The 20,650-nt window shown below is 45.0% G+C and overlaps 1 protein-coding gene across 4 annotated transcripts in view; it reads right to left on the reverse strand.

The window, feature by feature from the left end:
- The window catches only part of csf1a (colony stimulating factor 1a (macrophage)), a 32,922-nt gene that overhangs the window by 3,248 nt on the left and 9,024 nt on the right, over positions 1-20,650 (reverse strand). For 2 of the 4 annotated variants that reach the window (XM_065955287.1, XM_065955289.1), the window contains exons 2-6: positions 16,589-16,702; positions 14,139-14,201; positions 12,910-13,128; positions 10,781-10,967; positions 8,287-8,600 (exon numbers count right to left, since the gene is read on the reverse strand). In XM_065955287.1, coding sequence (XP_065811359.1) covers positions 8,575-8,600; positions 10,781-10,967; positions 12,910-13,128; positions 14,139-14,201; positions 16,589-16,702 — 609 coding nt within the window. In that variant the 3' untranslated portion in view covers positions 8,287-8,574. Of the gene's footprint in view, positions 1-31; positions 224-8,193; positions 8,601-10,780; positions 10,968-12,909; positions 13,129-14,138; positions 14,202-16,588; positions 16,703-20,650 lie in introns of those variants that run through there. The other 2 variants (XM_065955290.1, XM_065955288.1) reach the window with 2 other exon arrangements.

Here is a 20,650-nt window from a genome sequence, read left to right on the forward strand (position 1 = left end):
CACGCAGAGACAGAACAAGTGGTGGACTTACCTTAGAGCTGACTGAGACTCCCTGACCTTCCTCCTGGACCTCTGCTCTCTTTTAGAGGGTGACACTTCCTGCGTCATCCTGTGTGTGTGTGTGTGTGTGTGTGTGTGTGTGTGTGTGTGTGTGTGTGTGTGTGTGTGTGTGTCACATTCCTCGCTCGGTCTCTGTAATGAACTCTGTGGTCAGACAAAAGGCCTGCAGGTCACAGAGAAAGTAAAACAGGAAATAAAATAGAAACTAAAAATACAAGCAGCACATCTTTTTTCTTTGACCTCAGAAAGGATCTGTAATCTTTTCCAGCAAACTCCACTCTGCCATGTGTTCACTGACAGCATGTTCACTCTGCGATGTGTTCACTGACAGCATGTCCACTCTGCCATGTGTTCACTGAACGCATGTCCACTCTGCCATGTGTTCACTGACAGCATGTCCACTCTGCGATGTGTTCACTGACAGCATGTCCACTCTGCCATGTGTTCACTGAACGCATGTCCACTCTGCCATGTGTTCACTGACAGCATGTCCACTCTGCGATGTGTTCACTGACAGCATGTCCACTCTGCCATGTGTTCACTGAACGCATGTCCACTCTGCCATGTGTTCACTGACAGCATGTCCACTCTGCGATGTGTTCACTGACCGCATGTCCACTCTGCCATGTGTTCACTGAACGCATGTCCACTCTGCCATGTGTTCACTGACAGCATGTCCACTCTGCCATGTGTTCACTGACCGCATGTCCACTCTGCCATGTGTTCACTGACCGCATGTCCACTATGACGTGTTCACTGACAGCATGTCCACTCTGCGATGTGTTCACTGACAGCATGTCCACTCTGCCATGTGTTCACTGAACGCATGTCCACTCTGCCATGTGTTCACTGACAGCATGTCCACTCTGCGATGTGTTCACTGAACGCATGTCCACTCTGCCATGTGTTCACTGAACGCATGTCCACTCTGCCATGTGTTCACTGACAGCATGTCCACTCTGCAATGTGTTCACTGACCGCATGTCCACTCTGCCATGTGTTCACTGACCGCATGTCCACTATGACGTGTTCACTGACAGCATGTCCACTCTGCGACGTGTTCACTGACGGCATGTCCACTATGATGTGTTCACTGACGGCATGTCCACTATGACGTGTTCACTGACGGCATGTCCACTCTGCGACGTGTTCACTGATGGCACGTCCACTATGACGTGTTCACTGACGGCACGTCCACTATGACGTGTTCACTGACAGCATGTCCACTCTGCGACGTGTTCACTGACGGCATGTCCACTCTGCGACGTGTTCACTGATGGCACGTCCACTATGACGTGTTCACTGACGGCACGTCCACTATGATGTGTTCACTTACGGCATGTCCACTCTGCGACGTGTTCACTGACAGCATGTCCACTCTGCGACGTGTTGACTGACCGCATGTCCACTCTGCGATGTGTTCACTGACAGCATGTCCACTCTGCAATGTGTTCACTGACAGCATGTCCACTCTGCGATGTGTTCACTGACAGCATGTCCACTCTGCGATGTGTTCACTAACCGCATGTCCACTCTGCGATGTGTTCATTGACAGCATGTTCACTCTGCGATGTGTTCACTGACAGCATGTCACCAAGGTGATGTGTTCACTGACAGCATGTCCACTCTGCGACGTGTTCACTGACCCCATGTCCACTCTGCGACATGTTCACTGACGTCACGTCCACTATGACGTGTTCACTGACGGCACGTCCACTATGACGTGTTCACTGACAGCATGTCCACTCTGCGATGTGTTCACTGACAGCATGTCCACTCTGCGATGTGTTGACTGACCGCATGTCCACTCTGCGATGTGTTCACTGACCGCAATGTCCACTCTGCGACGTGTTCACTGACAGCATGTCCACTCTGCGACGTGTTCACTGACCGCATGTCCACTCTGCGACGTGTTCACTGACAGCATGTCCACTCTGCGACGTGTTCACTGACCGCATGTCCACTCTGCGACGTGTTCACTGACAGCATGTCCACTATGATGTGTTCACTGACGGCATGTCCACTCTGCGATGTGTTCACTGACTGCATGTTCACTCTGCGATGTGTTCACTGGCCACATGTCCACTCTGCGATGTGTTCACTGACCGCATGTCCACTCTGCGATGTGTTCACTGACAGCATGTCCACTCTGCGACGTGTTCACTTACGGCATGTCCACTCTGCGACGTGTTCACTGACGGCATGTCCACTCTGCGACGTGTTCACTGACGGCATGTCCACTATGATGTGTTCACTGACGGCATGTCCACTCTGCGATGTGTTCACTGACTGCATGTTCACTCTGCGATGTGTTCACTGGCCACATGTCCACTCTGCGATGTGTTCACTGACCGCATGTCCACTCTGCAATGTGTTCACTGACAGCATGTCCACTCTGGGATGTGTTCACTGACCGCATGTCCACTCTGGGATGTGTTCACTGACAGCATGTCCACTCTGGGATGTGTTCACTGACCGCATGTCCACTATGGGATGTGTTCACTGACCGCATGTTCACTCTGTGATGTGTTCACTCTGCTACGTGTTCACTGACAGCATGTCCACTCTGCGATGTGTTCACTGACAGCATGTCCACTCTGCGATGTGTTCACTGACAGCATGTCCACTCCTCGATGTGGTCACTGACAGCATGTCCACTCTGCGATATGTGTTCACTGACGGCATGTCCACTCTGCGATGTGTTCACTGACAGCATGTCCACTCTGCGATGTGTTCACTGACCGCATGTCCACTCTGCGATGTGTTCACTGACCGCATGTCCACTCTGCAATATGTTCACTGACAGCATGTCCACTCTGCCATGTGTTCACTGACCGCATGTCCACTCTGCGATGTGTTCACTGACCGCATGTCCACTCTGCGATGTGTTCACTGACAGCATGTCCACTCCTCGATGTGGTCACTGACAGCATGTCCACTCTGCGATGTGTTCACTGACAGCATGTCCACTCTGCGATGTGTTCACTGACCGCATGTCCACTCTGCGATGTGTTCACTGACAGCATGTCCACTCCTCGATGTGGTCACTGACAGCATGTCCACTCTGCGATATGTTCACTGACAGCATGTCCACTCTGCGATGTGTTCACTGACAGCATGTCCACTCTGCGATGTGTTCACTGACAGCATGTCCACTCTGCAATATGTTCACTGACAGCATGTCCACTCTGCGATGTGTTCACTGACCGCATGTCCACTCTGCGATGTGTTCACTGACAGCATGTCCACTCTGCGATGTGTTCACTGACAGCATGTCCACTCTGCGACGTGTTCACTGACAGCATGTCCACTCTGCGATGTGTTCACTGACAGCATGTCCACTCTGCGACTGACTGCATGTTCACTCTGCGACGTGTTCACTGACAGCATGTTCACTCTGCGACGTGTTCACTGACAGCATGTCCACTCTGCGATGTGTTCACTGACAGCAGGTTTACTCTGCGACTGACTGCATGTTCACTCTGCGACGGGTTCACTGACAGCATGTTCACTCTGTGATATGTTCACTGACGGCACGTCCACTATGACGTGTTCACTGACGGCACGTCCACTATGACGTGTTCACTGACAGCATGTCCACTCTGCGATGTGTTCACTGACAGCATGTCCACTCTGCGACGTGTTCACTGACCGCATGTCCACTCTGCGACGTGTTCACTGACAGCATGTCCACTCTGCGACGTGTTCACTGACCGCATGTCCACTCTGCGACGTGTTCACTGACAGCATGTCCACTCTGCGACGTGTTCACTGACCGCATGTCCACTCTGCGACGTGTTCACTGACAGCATGTCCACTCTGCGACGTGTTCACTGACGGCATGTCCACTCTGCGACGTGTTCACTGACGGCATGTCCACTCTGCGACGTGTTCACTGACGGCATGTCCACTCTGCGACGTGTTCACTGACGGCATGTCCACTATGATGTGTTCACTGACGGCATGTCCACTCTGCGATGTGTTCACTGACTGCATGTTCACTCTGCGATGTGTTCACTGGCCACATGTCCACTCTGCGATGTGTTCACTGACCGCATGTCCACTCTGCGATGTGTTCACTGACAGCATGTCCACTCTGGGATGTGTTCACTGACCGCATGTTCATTCTGCGATGTGTTCACTGACAGCATGTCCACTCTGCGATGTGTTCACTGATAGCATGTCCACTCTGCGATGTGTTCACTGACAGCATGTTCACTCTGTGATGTGTTCACTCTGCTACGTGTTCACTGACAGCATGTCCACTCTGCGATGTGTTCACTGACAGCATGTCCACTCTGCGATGTGTTCACTGACAGCATGTCCACTCCTCGATGTGGTCACTGACAGCATGTCACCAAGGTGATGTGTTCACTGACCGCATGTCTACTCTGCGATGTGGTCACTGACAGCATGTCCACTCTGCGATGTGTTCACTGACAGCATGTCCACTCTGTGATGTGTTCACTGACCGCATGTCCACTCTGCGATGTGTTCACTGACAGCATGTCCACTCTGCAATATGTCCACTGACAGCATGTCCACTCTGCGATGTGTTCACTGACTGCATGTCCACTCTGCGATGTGTTCACTGACAGCATGTCCACTCTGCAATGTGTTCACTGACAGCATGTCCACTCTGCGACGTGTTCACTGACAGCATGTCCACTCTGCGATGTGTTCACTGACAGCATGTCCACTCTGCGACTGACTGCATGTTCACTCTGCGACGTGTTCACTGACAGCATGTCCACTCCTCGATGTGGTCACTGACAGCATGTCCACTCTGCGATGTGTTCACTGACAGCATGTCCACTCTGTGATGTGTTCACTGACCGCATGTCCACTCCTCGATGTGGTCACTGACAGCATGTCCACTCTGCGATGTGTTCACTGACAGCATGTCCACTCTGTGATGTGTTCACTGACCGCATGTCCACTCTGCGATGTGTTCACTGACAGCATGTCCACTCTGCAATATGTCCACTGACAGCATGTCCACTCTGCGATGTGTTCACTGACTGCATGTCCACTCTGCGATGTGTTCACTGACAGCATGTCCACTCTGCAATGTGTTCACTGACAGCATGTCCACTCTGCGACGTGTTCACTGACAGCATGTCCACTCTGCGATGTGTTCACTGACAGCATGTCCACTCTGCGACTGACTGCATGTTCACTCTGCGACGTGTTCACTGACAGCATGTTCACTCTGCGACGTGTTCACTGACAGCATGTCCACTCTGCGATGTGTTCACTGACAGCAGGTTTACTCTGCGACTGACTGCATGTTCACTCTGCGACGGGTTCACTGACAGCATGTCCACTCTGCGATGTGTTCACTGACAGCATGTTCACTCTGCGATGTGTTCACTGACAGCATGTCCACTCTGCGATGTGTTCACTGACAGCATGTCCACTCTGCGATGTGTTCACTGACAGCATGTTCACTCTGCGATGTGTCCACTCTGCGATGTGTTCACTGACAGCATGTTCACTCTGCAATGTGTTCACTGACAGCATGTCCACTCTGCGATGTGTCTACTCTGCGATGTGTTCACTGACAGCATGTTCACTCTGTGATGTGTTCACTGACAGCATGTTCACTCTCTGATGTGTTCACTGACAGCATGTTCACTCTGTGATGTGTTCACTGACAGCATGTCACCAAGGTGAGGTTGAAAGATGAGCAGGGAGTCTAGTTGTCATTTCTCCATGTCAACGGAGAACAGACGAGGAGAACTCCCGCGGTGAACAAAAAGGTTTACAGTTACTAAATGAGGACATCTTTAAGATGGTGACATCTGTCCTTCAACCTTTGTTCATGTCTTTCCTGAGAGCTCTGATACGAGCTGTACAGGACGTGTTCACTGAGCCAGGCTTCAGAGTTCATCCATCATCAGGGCTCTGTTAGACCTCCTGGTTTGCAAAGAAAGGAAAGACCCAATGTTTCAAAGTCCCTGTGTGATGAATGCGAGCTCAGAGGGAGCAGTCGTGACCTCGTACAGTGAAAACGTCCCGTCAACCTCGGCTCTCTTTTCTCCATCCTCTGCTCCAAAGATTTTAATTAATTATATTAGACTTAGTTCATTGTCCATATCATAAATATTTATATTAATTCAGAATAATATGTATCCGCTATATGTATGTATATTTTCATGTGTGTTTATTGAAAGCAGCGATCCTAAACGTGACTCTGATTCTTATTCTTAGCAGGTCGTCTGTTATGAATGTGCAGCTGCAGGTTGCCGTCAGCATAACAGACACATATGTTTGAAATATGGGAGATGTTTCTCTGAGAGGAGGTATTTAATAAAAGACTGCTTAGATACACGGAACCTTTTAGACGACTAAAGTGGATCCAGACTAAGCGGTGAGGCTTCAAACTGTAGACCTGACACTCAACTACTGTTCAGGCTGGTGCTAAGCTAAGCTAGCGGAGGTACGCTTTGATGTCTGCTAGCTGAAATGCTGAATGAACTCCACAGGGGTCTTTACTGGGTCCATTGCTGTTTTCACTTTACCTATCCCCACTGGGTCAGATATTGTGTTCTTTTGGGATACCTGTGTATACACAGGAATACCGGCACACGCAGATATCTACAGGTATCCACAGGTGTACACAGGTATATGTATCTAAACAGAGGTATACACAGGGAAAGACCGCTATTTCATTAACTTCTCCACACATGATGCTTCTGATGATGAAGATTATGGTGATATTTAGGATGGTTTTGATGCTGATTAGAACTATTATGAACTGTGGTCACTTCCTGTCAGCACATCTGGTCACTTCCTGTCAGCACCTGTGCTCTCCATCTGATCACTTCCGGTCAGCACCTCTGGTCACAGGAGTTGTAAGTCCTCGTTTAACCAAGGGGTATGGTTGCAAGACATCTCCGAGTTTTTACTGGAGGTACAGAGTCAAGGAAGCCCCGGAGACGGAGACGGAGACGGACACACACACACACACACACACACACACACACACACGCGATGTTGCTTTGTTTAAATAAATTCTGTTATAATTTAAGAGAGCAGTTGTTTGTGATTACTGGTTGTATTTGCATTGTGATATAAGCTGGGTGTGAAGGCTTTGTGTACGGATTTCACGCCTTCAATTTATTAAATATAGTTATTCATTATTAATAATATTAGTACATAAGTAACTAATTTGAGACTGATTTGAGTGATATTTTGGTTATATTTCCCTGAGTACAGGTTGGTGCCCCAAAATGAGATTAAACATAGTTTAATAATATTTTATTTATATTATTAATAATTGAATATAATTATTAAAGAATATAACCAAAGTTGACTTGATACAACCCAACACTGTAGATACCTGCATGTGCCTTTGTATACCTGTGTATACACGGGTATACTCGCGTGTAAGGGCTGGAAATAACAGAGATTTGTTTGTCCTTCATTATTAGCAGATGTCCAACAAGTCGCCCGCTAAAGCAGGACTGGCGTGAAGAGTGACTGAACAAACAAAGAGTGAAATTGATCCTATGAACTGTTTCAGTCCAAATAAATCCTCTTTTTGTGAAACCACAGCTTTGCTCCCTGGTCACCCTGGATGGTTGACTGAGACTTTTTTAAATCATTGTGAGGATAGTTCTGGAAAACATGGCAGCCCTTGAAAAACATGGCAGTCCATGAAAACATGGCAGTCCTTAAAAAGTATTAGAGTCCAGTTAAAATAGAATAGTCCTGAAAGACATGGCAGCCCTGGAAAACAGGACAGTCCTTGAATATTTTGATTTAAATGTTTTGAATGGGCCGTGATGAGGAAATGAAAAGGAGCTAATCTCTCCCGGGTTAAACCATTAGATCAACAGAAGAAATTATCATGTAGTTGTCATAATCATGCATGTGTGAACACAAACAGCTCAATGTTTCACTCAGACTTTATCTGGAGTCTTTGTGGGTCAGGGTTAATCTTTGAGGGTCAGGGTTAGTCTTTGTGAGTCTTTGTGGGTATTTGCGGGTCAGGGTTGTGAGTCTTTGTGAGTCTTTGTGGGTCTTTGTGGGTATGGGTTAGTCTTTGTGGGTCAGGGTTAGTCTCAAAACGAGTTGATGTGTGAGTGAAGCTCTGCAAGGACAGACTGAGACGTCGTCTGAAAGGTGTGAAGTTTAAATATGAGACTTTATTTCACTTTCATAAAATGAAATAAAATATTGATCTGAAAGAGCCTTTATGCATGATGTCATCATACTTACATGTTGTCATGTCATATTTATTGTTTGTTACAGTTCTGTCCTCAAAGTTTCTCCTCTCCTCTGCTCCTCCTTCTCCTCCTCAGTCCTCCTCAGTCCTCCTCAGTGCTCCTCAGTGCTCCTCCATCAGGTCTTCATCCAGGATCCTCCTCCTCCTCCTGTGTTCCCCCCTCCTCCTCCCCATCCTCTTACTCCTCCTCCTCTGTCTCCTCCTTACAGAGCAGCTTCAAGTCTCCCTGACGACAGAGAGTTCATGACTCAGCTCCAGTTCTGGATTAGCAGCAGCAGCACTCAGAGAGCCAGACTCGCAGGACGCTCTGAGGACAAAGACAAAGTTCAGCGATGAATCAAATTATTATTAACATGTCTCAGAGTGAATACTTTTCTTATATACACACATTTCATTATTAGCTCCTGCCCGGCGTCTCTGATTGGTTTAGATTAATCGTGGTGATGACATTACTGTGTCGGATTACAGGATGGGTCTCCTCTCTGTCCTCAAACTGACTTCATGCTCTGCACAGAAACACCAGAAACACTTCCAAACTCGAGGCCCAGGAATACACAGGTATACGCAAGTATACACAGGTATGTGTGGTATACACAGGTATCTGTAGGAATACACAGGTATGTGTGGTATACACAGGTATCTGTAGGAATACACAGGTATGTGTGGTATACACAGGTAGGTGTAGTGTACATAGGTATGTGTGGTATACACAGGTATGTGTGGTATACACAGGTATGTGTAGTATACACAGGTATGTGTAGTATACACAAGTATGTGTAGTATACACAGGTATGTGTAGTATACAAAGTGTAGCATACACAGGTATATGTGGTATACACAGGTGTACACAGGTAAACCCACATATTGTTCAATGTCCAGAGGGTATAAACATTTCTTAAAGAGCCCATATTATGCCCTTTTTGGGGTTCGTATATTTAATCTATGTAGCTACTAAAGTATGTTCACAATAGCTAAAGTTCGAAAAAAGTGTCTGTTTTCACGTTCAGAGTCCCCACGTGTGCCAAGTCTGATCTGATTGGTCGGCCTGTCGGCTCTGCCGTTATTCGTCAGTCGCTCATGAGCACCTTAGCACTACTGTGCTACCGCAGGCTATGGCATATCGTGGACGCGCTACAGAAGTTAATGGGCGTGCAACATGAGCTGCTGGGCTTTCCACAACGAGCCAATGGGCTTAGATCAGTGATATCACACTGACAAGACGTCACACTGGCAAATTTTTAATCGAGGGGGGCTAGAACCGAGTGTTACATGCAGCTAATGCTGCAGCTAACAGGAGGACGTAGGAGAAGCTGCGTTTACGCTGACTTTGAATTTTTGCAAATAGATGTGCGTAAACATGCACAGGATACATGGAAAACACACTAAAGAGCATATAAAACCAGGAAAAAAATAATATGGGCCCTTTAATAATAACTGATTACTTGAATTGTGAAACCAAATCGTTAAGTAACCCTTCTCTTTTTCTGTGGTTGATGTTCATGTAACGATCTCTCCTCCCTGAAGACAAGCAGCACAAGTTGAGTGTTCATGTGTAAATACCAAAGTCTCATTGTTTATGTGAAATAAATATTTCAGAGCAGTCATACATGTCAGTGTTTATAACAGACACTATTTTTCCTCTGCAGGACGGGACACATTAAGAGTATAATCACTTCTTCAGACATTACCACACCACTGCACACAAACGCCAACTCTACATCACTAAAAGTCTCCTCGCACAAGCTAGACTGGATTTCAGTCGGTATGTTTCCTACGACTCCATCTCTCCGTCAGACTCCTTTCTTTCTTCTAAAGGTTTCTCTGACTGATTTATTTTCTGTGCATCTCTCTCGTGTCATTAAACTCTCGAGAATATAAATGCTGAGCTAAAGAGAGTTAACTGTGACAGCTCTAATTGTTTGGAATATGTTTGGCACACACCCTGACAGCCAAGTGTGGGTCAGACCACCACAGCAGCCACAATCTACACAACAGTCAGACCACCACAACAACTACAATCTACACATCTGTCAGACCACCACAACAACTACAATCTACACATCTGTCAGACCACCACAGCAGATACAATCTACACATCTGTCAGATCACCACAGCAGCTACAATCTACACATCTGTCAGACCACCACAGCAACTACAATTTACACATTTTTGTGATCGACTGGTTAACTTGTGTTGCCAAAGACCGAACTAGCACAGGAAGCTTGAGAAGAATATGGAATAATTGGCCAAACAGCTTTCCATACAACTCTTTATTTAAGGACCTTTTTAGACTTCTTGAATATAGTTATAGCAGTTATTTTTCTTTTATAACAGCTTTTTGTTATCTCATCTGTGATGTGAACCTTTACTGTAACTCAACCTTATTACAGATCTCAAAGCCTTTTTGAATTAAAGTTAACTTGATTTTCTTAGATTGAATGAAGCTCACTGGTCCTGATGTTAACCTGTGGTACAGAAGTTCTTTACCTGGTTGGCTGGTTCCAGGTGTGGATTGTGGGTCGTCCTCAGCAGCGTACTGATCCTTACAGTCCCAGTCCAGGGGGTCGGAGTTCTCATTTATCAGGCTCATGTACATCCTGATCACAGAGCGGACCTTCTTGAGAGCCTCCTTAGGAGAACTCTGCTCAATCCTCAGGAACCGGACTGGACTGTCCTGGAACAAAGAACACCATAAATTAATCAATCAATTAAACAGTCAATCAATCAACCAATACATCCAACCACCAGCCAACCAAAAAAACAACCAAGCAATGAACCAACAAAGCAGCAAAGCAACAAAGCCCACCAACGAATTAACCAACCAATCAACCATGTTATTTTGAACACAGGACTCTTTCCTTCGAGAGCAATACCTTTTTTATTTCCACCGACAATCCAGCATGAGAAAAACATGAACATGAGAGACAATCTTTGTTAAACTTAAACTTTGATGAACTGAGATACAGATGTAAGAAACAGAACAACAAATGGAGCAAAAAAATTTAAATAAATTCATTTGAATAGAATTTCAACATTTTCGTGTGAATTTGAGAGAAACGAACCAGCACAGTCATCGAATCCAGACTATTTTAACTCAGGATCATTTCTAAAACAAGGGAAATCATATTTCACAAAGACCCCGAAACAATCATTGATACCTGAATCCTGTAACTCTGTAGTTTGGCATCAACCAAGCCTCAGCCACAACCAGGCCTCAACCAGGCCTCTACCAGGTCTCAATCAGGCCACAACCAGGACTCAACCAGGCCTCCACCAGTTCTTAACCAGGCCTCAACCAGGCCTCTACCAGGTCTCAATCAGGCCACAACCAGGTCTCAACCAGGCCTCCACCAGTTCTTAACCAGGCCTCAACCAGGCCTCTACCAGGCCACAACCAGTTGTCAACCAGGCATCCACCAGTTCTCAACCAGGCCCCCACACATCAGTTTCAACATGTCCAGGATGCTGCAGCCAGACACGAACACAAAAAACAAACAAACAGAATGTTTGACAGTACGTTTGATTAACAACACTGAATTCAGATCGTAATAATTTATAAATGTCTAATTGCATCCCGTCGATGGATTGGTCCTCATGAATGAACTGAAGCATATAGGTAAAATAAAATAAAAAAACAGTCTGTTTTAATGTGATCTGTAACCTTGAATGTGTGTGCACAGATTAAAACCTTCAACTTTCACCTTCTTCAATCGGTCGATCCAAACCTACAAGCTTTAATGTGCCATATATATCGTCTCCACTCTGCAGTCCTCCAGTTGTTGTAAACCCTATTGGCTCCAAATGAACCATAAAATCATCAGTAATCGAGAGACAGCTTGTACCAAAGAGAGGAAGCACCAGAGCACGTTGAAAGAACCTTTTTTGCACAATGTGCTCAGTGTGTCAGTTTGCTTCAGCTTTAGGTAAAGTTTAATATGATGCTTCATGAAAACACAGATCGTAACTGCAGACTTTTCTTTTGACAGAGTCGTAAACTCATGGCGCATCAGACAGTAACAGTTAGTTCTGGTGGTCTCACTGTTGGACTTTTAAGTGTCTGAGTGTTTGAGCTGCATTAAGGAAGTACTCCATCCTCCATTATAACGATGAGCAGCATGCTAACACTGAGCAGCATGCTAACACTGAGCTAACACTTAGCAGCATGCTGACTGAGCAATATGCTAATACTGATCCAACCTCAAGTAGCATGCTAACACAGAGCAGGATGCTAACACTGAGCTAACTCTGAGTAGCATGCTAACACTGAACTAACAGAGCAGCAAGTTTTTCTTCTGAAGTCTCATTTGATCATATATGTTTCTACAAGCAGGAAGTTAAGAGTTAAGAACTGACCTCAGCATCATGTCATTGTACTGGCTGCACTTTCAAAGTGTACGTCAAATTAAAGAAACCTCATGTCTGTCGTAGTGTCATCAGCAGAATGAAACCCTTCAGATAATCCGGTGAACACATGGGCTGTTCATTTACAGTAAATATAAAGACAAACACCTGAGAAGGTCCCTGCTGTCCTACCTGCTGCTGATGACATGAAGAAGAACTGTTGTGTTATGAGTCGTTGTTAAACAGAGTGTACTAACCTCACTGATTCAGCTCACCTGTACAGAACCGGTAAGGACGTGATGTCTGCAGACTGAAGCTCTCACCTCATACTCCTCGTTGATCTCAGGGACGCAGCCCTGTGAGTACAGGTGGAAGATGACGGTTTCCAATGTGCTGACGTATCGTCTGTTGTCTGAACTCTGGGCATAATGGAAATGTGAGCTGAGGAGATCGAGGATGTGTGGGAACGCTGCTTTAACACAACACACTTTACTCTGAAAGAAGAACAAGGCATCATTAAACACGGCTCTGCCCCGGAGCTCAGGTGAAATCACTTTGGAGTTAATGAGCAGGGTGTAGACATTAATCCGAGACAGATTCTTCCAGTCCTCATCAAAAAGCTCATAAATCTAGAGCCACTAGAGCCAGAACTTATACAGCTCACAGCAACAAGTTTTGGTTTGAACGTTTCATGATGCCAGCTCTCTCACAAACGTCCAAATCTTTAATTTGATGTTCTCCAGCTCACTTTTGTAGTTTTAGCTCAATAAAAGATTTGAATCTTTTGATTTGCTATCGTTGGCAGGTGTTTGTGGTTCATGTCTTTGATATGGATGTTTGTTTTTATTCCGTTTTAAGCTAATGATCAGAGAGAAGCCTTCATTAGAGCTGATGAGAAAAGTGAGACTGAGTTTTTAAAGAAACATGGAGCTCACTGAAGCCCCGTTTCCACCAAGCAGTTCAGTTCGGTTCGTCATTTTGTGGCGTTTCCATTATTAAAAGTCGGGAAAGTCCCCAAATTACTGTCCCGTACCGTCTTACTTTTTGCTATACTTCTGTTGGGGTGCCAAGTCTACCGATCCGACCCTAAAAGCTGGAGCTAAACACTGCAGTCCGTTGATTGGTCCAAAGAATCGTAACTTCCTGTGTGACAGCGGTATTAAAGGATGGCTGTATTTTTCCTCACAGCACACATCCTCGTCTGAAACAAAGCTTCATTTTGTAACAAAGAACCACAAGCCAATGAGAACAACCACACACTGCTGGATGTCCTCCATTGTTGCTCTTTGTCTACTGTGTCGCACTGCTATGATTCTCACACTATTACGTAGCTGAAGCGGCTAAAAAAAGAGTATGATAACTACGATTGGCTGTGGAAACATAGACAGGATCAGGCTTTACCGAACCAAACTGTACTGATCCATACCAGACCGCTCGGTCGAAACAGGGCTTCAGACCTTCATAAAGTGTGTTGCTCATGTTTTACTTCTTTAAATAAACTCACCAGATTGAGACACTCGGTGAACGGGTAGATAATGAAACAGCTGTTATCCAACTGGTTATCAATCTGTGGAGGAAACATCACAAAGTTAATCCACTGTCAGTTTGTTAATGTTAACCAGCTGTACTCCAGCCCCCCCCTCCGGATGTCTGGACCCCTCAGCCTGTGTCTCCATGCACAGTGAAGTGGAGCTACAATTATATCTCCATTAGTCCATTTCATTATCTGCTGCTCTTAACCCACTGTACGAGCAGCGAGAGATAATCCATCTATTGACGCTATCCCTCTATCTGATCGTGATATCTGAAGACAGATGACAACACGATGTCTGCTCTGCTGCACATTTAAATGGTTTGACCTGTTGGTCAGAGCACGGCGGGGGGGAGGGGGGGTGGCTGCAGAGCATGCGCTGAACGTCTCTTCCTCCCTCTGAACCACAACAGTTTAGCAAAAGGCCGGCATTACTGCTGAATCAGTATCACCCATGGGACACAGTGGAGGCCTTCTTTAAGTCCAGAAAAAAAATCATGGATCAACTGTGTGCTGTAGCACTAAAAGTAAAAAGCTGGTGCGCCAGTGTGTGTGTTTGCGTGTGTGTGTGTGTGTGTGTGTGTGTGTGTGTGTGTGTGTGTGTGTGTGTGTGTGTGTGTGTGTGTGTGTGTGTGTGTATGTGTGCAGCAATGTAGGCTGTGTGTGTGTGTGTGTGTGTGTGTGTGTGTGTGTGTGTGTGTGTGTGTGTGTGTGTGTGTGTGTGTGTGTGTGTGAGAGCATGCCCTGCGATGCTCACAGTCATGACAGCAGAGAGAGGAGCAGGGAAACGTGCTTGCCTGCACTTTCTCTCTCCCTCTCGCCCAAGTATCGTCTATGTGTGGGAAACTATTTTTACATTTTATTCATAAAGAAAAGAAAACTACCATAATACATTAGGGGGCTTAACCAGGGCTAGACGGACTTGTGATGGGGATAAAGCACCCCTTAGCAGGATTTTCTCTTTGGTTTGATTTAAACTGATAACCAGCTTCATCAGACTGTTTAGTGTAATCTCTGATGTCAGGGTTTTGAAGACGAATGACCCAGAGATACCCATGGTATGTTGAACTTGCTTCGTCGTATAGGCCCCAGGTCAGCAGTTCTCCACACCAGCTAAAAACAGTCTGAGTCAAGCTAACAGTCTGACAGAGTTTCCTTGAGGTCAATAGAAAGTCCTTTTCCTAATCTCATCCCACAGCTGGGTTTTTACTTTTCTAATCACAGAAACCAAATCCCTCCTCTTCAGTTTGTACCTGTCTGCAGCTTCCAGAAATCCCTCAGCTAACTAAACCCAAAAGACCACTTCAGCCAGAGGACTTCCTCTAGTGCTGGTGTCCAACAGCAGCTTCCAGAAAGGAGGCTAAACATGGCCCACTGTGATTCATGCCTTCAACCTCTGCACAGGATCCTCCAGAGGAGGTGTCCATTTCAGGACAAACAATCTGAGGCGGTGGAGTTCTCTGGACTGTGATGCATGAGCACAAACAGTCAGAGCCGTTCTCTGCTGTCACGTAGACCCGACCCACATGGTCTCCAGGGAGATCTCTAAACAGCCGCGGTCAACTGGAGGCTGGTGAGTTTCACCACAACCTCCTGGCACCTCTCAGCCTGAACAGCTCCTGAAAACAAGAGTCAAGCCTTTCTTTGGACTGAGATTCAGAACCAGTAGTGCCTGCAGCAATGAGCCCAATGTTTTAGAAATTAACCACTTCAACAAACTCAGTCTGAGACCAGCAGGGGTTAGATTGCAGGTGGTGAGTCAAATGTTTTAATCACAGCCATCTGACACATTCAGTAGTGGATAGACTGATGGGTGGGGGTTGTTGCTGCTGTATAAATTCAATGATGAAATCGTGAAACAGACTGTGGATTATAACGTGGTTTAATCGGCCGAGGTCAGACAGTTGTAACAGAACACAATTGGTTAACAATCGTGAACCAACAAAATGATGACAAAGTTTCTATGTTCACAGACTTGCTTATATTCTGCTAGAAGGTACATCCTACACATTCTTGGCTATTTTGGTACATCTCTATAAGGCAAGGCATCTGCTTGACTCGTAAATGTCAGACATATACATTTCATTCTTAGCAAACCCTTTGTTTCCAACAGACAGTTGACTCCAAACAAAATATAACTCTGATGCCATGAGATGCCTTACATAGATATGGTTTCATCTTGAACCTGAGAGAAGAGTTAGATGGTAAACAGATTTAAATGGTTCATTCAGAAAGTTACCAAAATGTATGAATTCATGAAAATTCGTACTAACATAGACTCAGCCCATAACATGGAAACAATCAGAGGTTTTAATGCCGAGACTGAAAAATAAAACTGCTTTTCTTTTATTGAGAATTAGAAACCCTTTATTGTGTTTTGAATACAAAATTCCTCCCTATTAGCTGTTTGGGTGACCTCTCACCAGGCGGTTTAGGCTCAGGAAATGATCCTGGGTTACAGAGTGACGGCAGGGACCAGGGACACCAGCCAGCGCCGGGCGGAAGCAAAGAAAGAGCCAGAAGCACAGCTGCTGGGCCTGGAGGAAGACAGGAAAAGAAGAAAGAGTTTAAATAAATCTGTAAATAACTCATAATATCAGGCTGAAATCAAAAGTACAGTGCTCAAAGCATCATGTTGAAATAGCAAGATGACAACGAGCTCACAAGCCATCATCTTTATTTATTATGTGAGCAGAGTGTACCAGTGAAAACTGTGGAATCTACCATTAAGACACACCGTGTTGCTAAGTTACTAGGGGAGCGACGTCCCTATTCAGCACGTTGTTTTTATCCTTAAACTTAGTTTGAGCGGTTTTTGTTTTGTTTCTCAACTTAACCCTGGTGTGAGGTTTCGTGTGGACGCCATGTTGCTCATGTATGATAAAATAGTAGCTGTGCAACCTGGCTTTGTAAGGTTGATGTGTAGTTTTTAATAAGCAATAAGCATTGTGGAAACCAGACATGTGGGCTTGTGCACTTTTGGCCAACTTTAGCGGCACCCATGCTTTCCAGAACACTGTTAACCAAGAGGCACAGATCCAAACCGTTACCATAGCATCAAATAAAACACAAGGACTGTCATGGGCTTGACGTGTTTGGATTTGATGAGATGAGAGAAGCCAGAGGTCATAGAAAGTAAGAAGACATTGTTGAGCCTCAGCCATGTGTGCTGGACAAAGGACTCAGGCCTGTATTGTAGTTCTCAGGCCTGACTAGAGTTGTTTTGGAGGGAACTAAACAAAGGAGTCTTAGCCCAGCACCCCCCAACAGCAACTAACAAATAGGTGTGAAAAGTGGGGGGGGGTGGGGGGTGTCTGAATTCTCTATCCTCATTGGAAGAGGCCTGAGGTAAACTCACAGGCAGTTCCAGTCTTTAAAAGCAATTGCCAGGCATTGCTTCTTTCTCTTCAAGTGTGGTCTACTACACCAGAGGACACACTCTCCAACAAGATGGACTCCAGCATTCGAGGAGGCAATCTTCCTGCTCTTGACTTACATAGGTTAAACTCCAGAGCTGAGGTTGCTCAGTCTAGGTAACTTTTCACATGCTGAATTCAAGCATCAGAGGATTCAGCTGACTACTTCCACTGCATATTTTTAGGAGTTTTGGGCACAATCAGATGCTATCAGGTTCAAACAAAAGGAAGAGTTTCTTTCCTTTGATTTTTCGTAAGACGTCATTGAACGTAACTGGACAGGAGCGCTGAAGGAAGCCCACTGATCTCTGAATCCATAAGGACACATAAAGAACTCGGCTCCTGCAACCAGAAGACCCTAGAGCAGTGCTCTGGTCGAAGCTCTGAATCCCGCTACCCTGCTCCTTCATCTGCCATGAAGGAAACCTGCCTGAATCTGTTGATTTAATATTCAACAGAGTGACAATCTAACCAACTTTTCAATGATCACCCGGAGTTACCCCAAGTAAGAGCTTTGGTCTGGGCAGAAATTGTTTCAGAAATAGTGATGTTTCTTTTATAACCACTGATAATTATGCATCATCGTTGACGAGACATCACATTCTGTTTATTATCTGTTGTAAGCTGCTGCATCTGTTTTATTGTGATGAACCACTGTGTTCGCCTATGTGTGTAATGCTATGCTAGTTTATCCTTATTCAACGGCTTTCACAAACAGAAAGACCAGTGTACCTGCCGTTGAATCAAAGTCCGGCCACTGGTTTTCTGGTGTTTAAGTAACAGTTACTGACCTCAGCTCAGAGAGCTCAAACTATTTCAAAAGGCAGCCACACGGCTTCCTTTGTTGTCCACCATTTTGTCACCATGTAACAAAGCCACATGGTGCATTGTCTCTCTCCACCATCTTGTTTTCTCTCTCCCTCCTCTCTCTCTCATCCACACACACACACACACACACACACACACACACACACACACACACACACACACACACACACACACACACACACACACACACACACAACTACACTTTTACACCTCATTCACAAGTTTTGCTTGATAATGTTTGTTTGCTTAGATTAGTTTTTAATAGTTATTTGTTTGATTAAGTTCATTGATTTTGGATTGATGTTGATGTAAATAAATTCTGTTATAATTTAAGAGAGCAGTTGTTTGTGATTACTGCTTTATTTGCATTGTGATATAAGCTGGACATGAGGGCTTTGTGTACGGATTTCACACCTTTTATTTATTAAATATAGTTATTCATTATTAATAATATTAGTAATTAAGTAACTAATTTCAGACTGATTTTAGTGATATTTTGGTTATATTTCCCTGATTTCAGGGTGGTTTCCCCCGAGTTGATTAAACATAGTTTAATGATATTGTTATTTATCTTAATAATAATTAAATATAATTATTAAAGAATATAACCAGAGTTGACTTGATACAACCCCAACAACATATTAAAGCATACAGGTTTGAGCATGCTTCTCACACACATCCATCAACCCACTGCAGGGTTATAAACAGTCAGAATATCAACATAAGCCTGAAGTCATCTCCCTGATGAACTCCTCAGACACAGGTCCCAGGTCAATAAGACGGGACAGGGTGGGATGAGTTCAATGTTGTTTAGTGCGCAGTTGGGTCTTTGTTATATAGCATAATGAAGTGGTCTAGACCTGCTTTTGGTAAAGTGTCTACAGATAACATTTGTTATTAATTGGTGCTTTACATATGAACATATGGGTTGATTGATTGATAATAAGACAAAACAAGGCAATAATAAAAAACAAGCCAAAGAAATAATGAAAAGGAATTTACTAGACTTTAAGAATTACAACACGTAAAATTTGTTCAAATATAAAGTACGACAAGTGACGACAATCAGTACCAACTGAACACCAGGTAAACATCTGTACCTGGTAATCAGTGAACATCTGTTCCAACTGAACATCTGTACCAGGTGAACATCTGTGCCAACTGAAAATCAGTGCCAGGAGTACATCTGTACCAGGTAAACATCTGTACCAGGTGAAAATCAGTACCAGGTAAACATCTGTGCCAGGTAAACATCTGTACCTGGTGAACAGGATAACACAGGACATTCATGTGAAGGACAGTATGAAGAGCTCTGAGGAGAAGTTTTCTGTACTATCCAAAGCTGGATACACCCAAGGTATGACCACTGGTATGACCACTGGTATGACCACTGGTATGAGCACTGGAACGACTGGAAACCACAGATTCCAGCCATGTTTGAAATGTCACCATAGATTTACAGCCCTCGCTCTAAAGACACCCAAGACATTAGGACTCACAAAGATTCAACATAGTAACTCACTGTTTGCTCCTTAATGTGTTTTCCAACATGAGAAGCCAACAGAACTCGTTCCCTAGGAAACGGTTCTAATCTGAGCTGTCCAAGAAGGATTGCACCATGACTCCGCCTCCACCAGAGTGATAAACAAGCAGCTGACAGTCAGACACAGCAAAGCATTGACATTACACACTGAACACACACGATGTAAGACAACAGACAAAGTGTTGTAAGACATTCAGTGTCCTGTTTAATATGTCTGTGTGGACCAGTAACCACAGTTAGAATAGTGAAGATTATCTGCTGCCTGCCTACACAGCAACACAACAAACAGGTCGAGAGTTCACCTGAAGATTGATTCCACTTTAACCACACAGCGGTTAGGAACAGGAGAGAGTGTTAAACTGAAAATGACTTGGTTTGTCTGGATCTGCAGCTTATCTTAAAGAGCTAATAGTGCCATATTACCCTTCGAGAACATTACGGTAAATATATTATGGGAGGTAGAGCCTTCAGTTATCAGGCCTGGTCGTGGTACCTACAGTCTCTAAATGTACTGTGGGAGGTAGAGCTTTCAGTTAAGCCATTTTCACTCCGGATAATGTCTAGATATTTACAGGAGGACTTCACCAGAGATTATCCCGAACTAGCCGTTCACATATGTTCCTCACAGCGGGGGACTTTCCCTGTAAGAGGGGAGGGGCCGCGGAGGATTTCCCGACGTAAGACGTGACGTAAATAAA

Source organism: Labrus bergylta, chromosome 5 (genome assembly GCF_963930695.1).
Source record: "Labrus bergylta chromosome 5, fLabBer1.1, whole genome shotgun sequence".
NCBI lineage: Eukaryota > Metazoa > Chordata > Actinopteri > Labriformes > Labridae > Labrus > Labrus bergylta.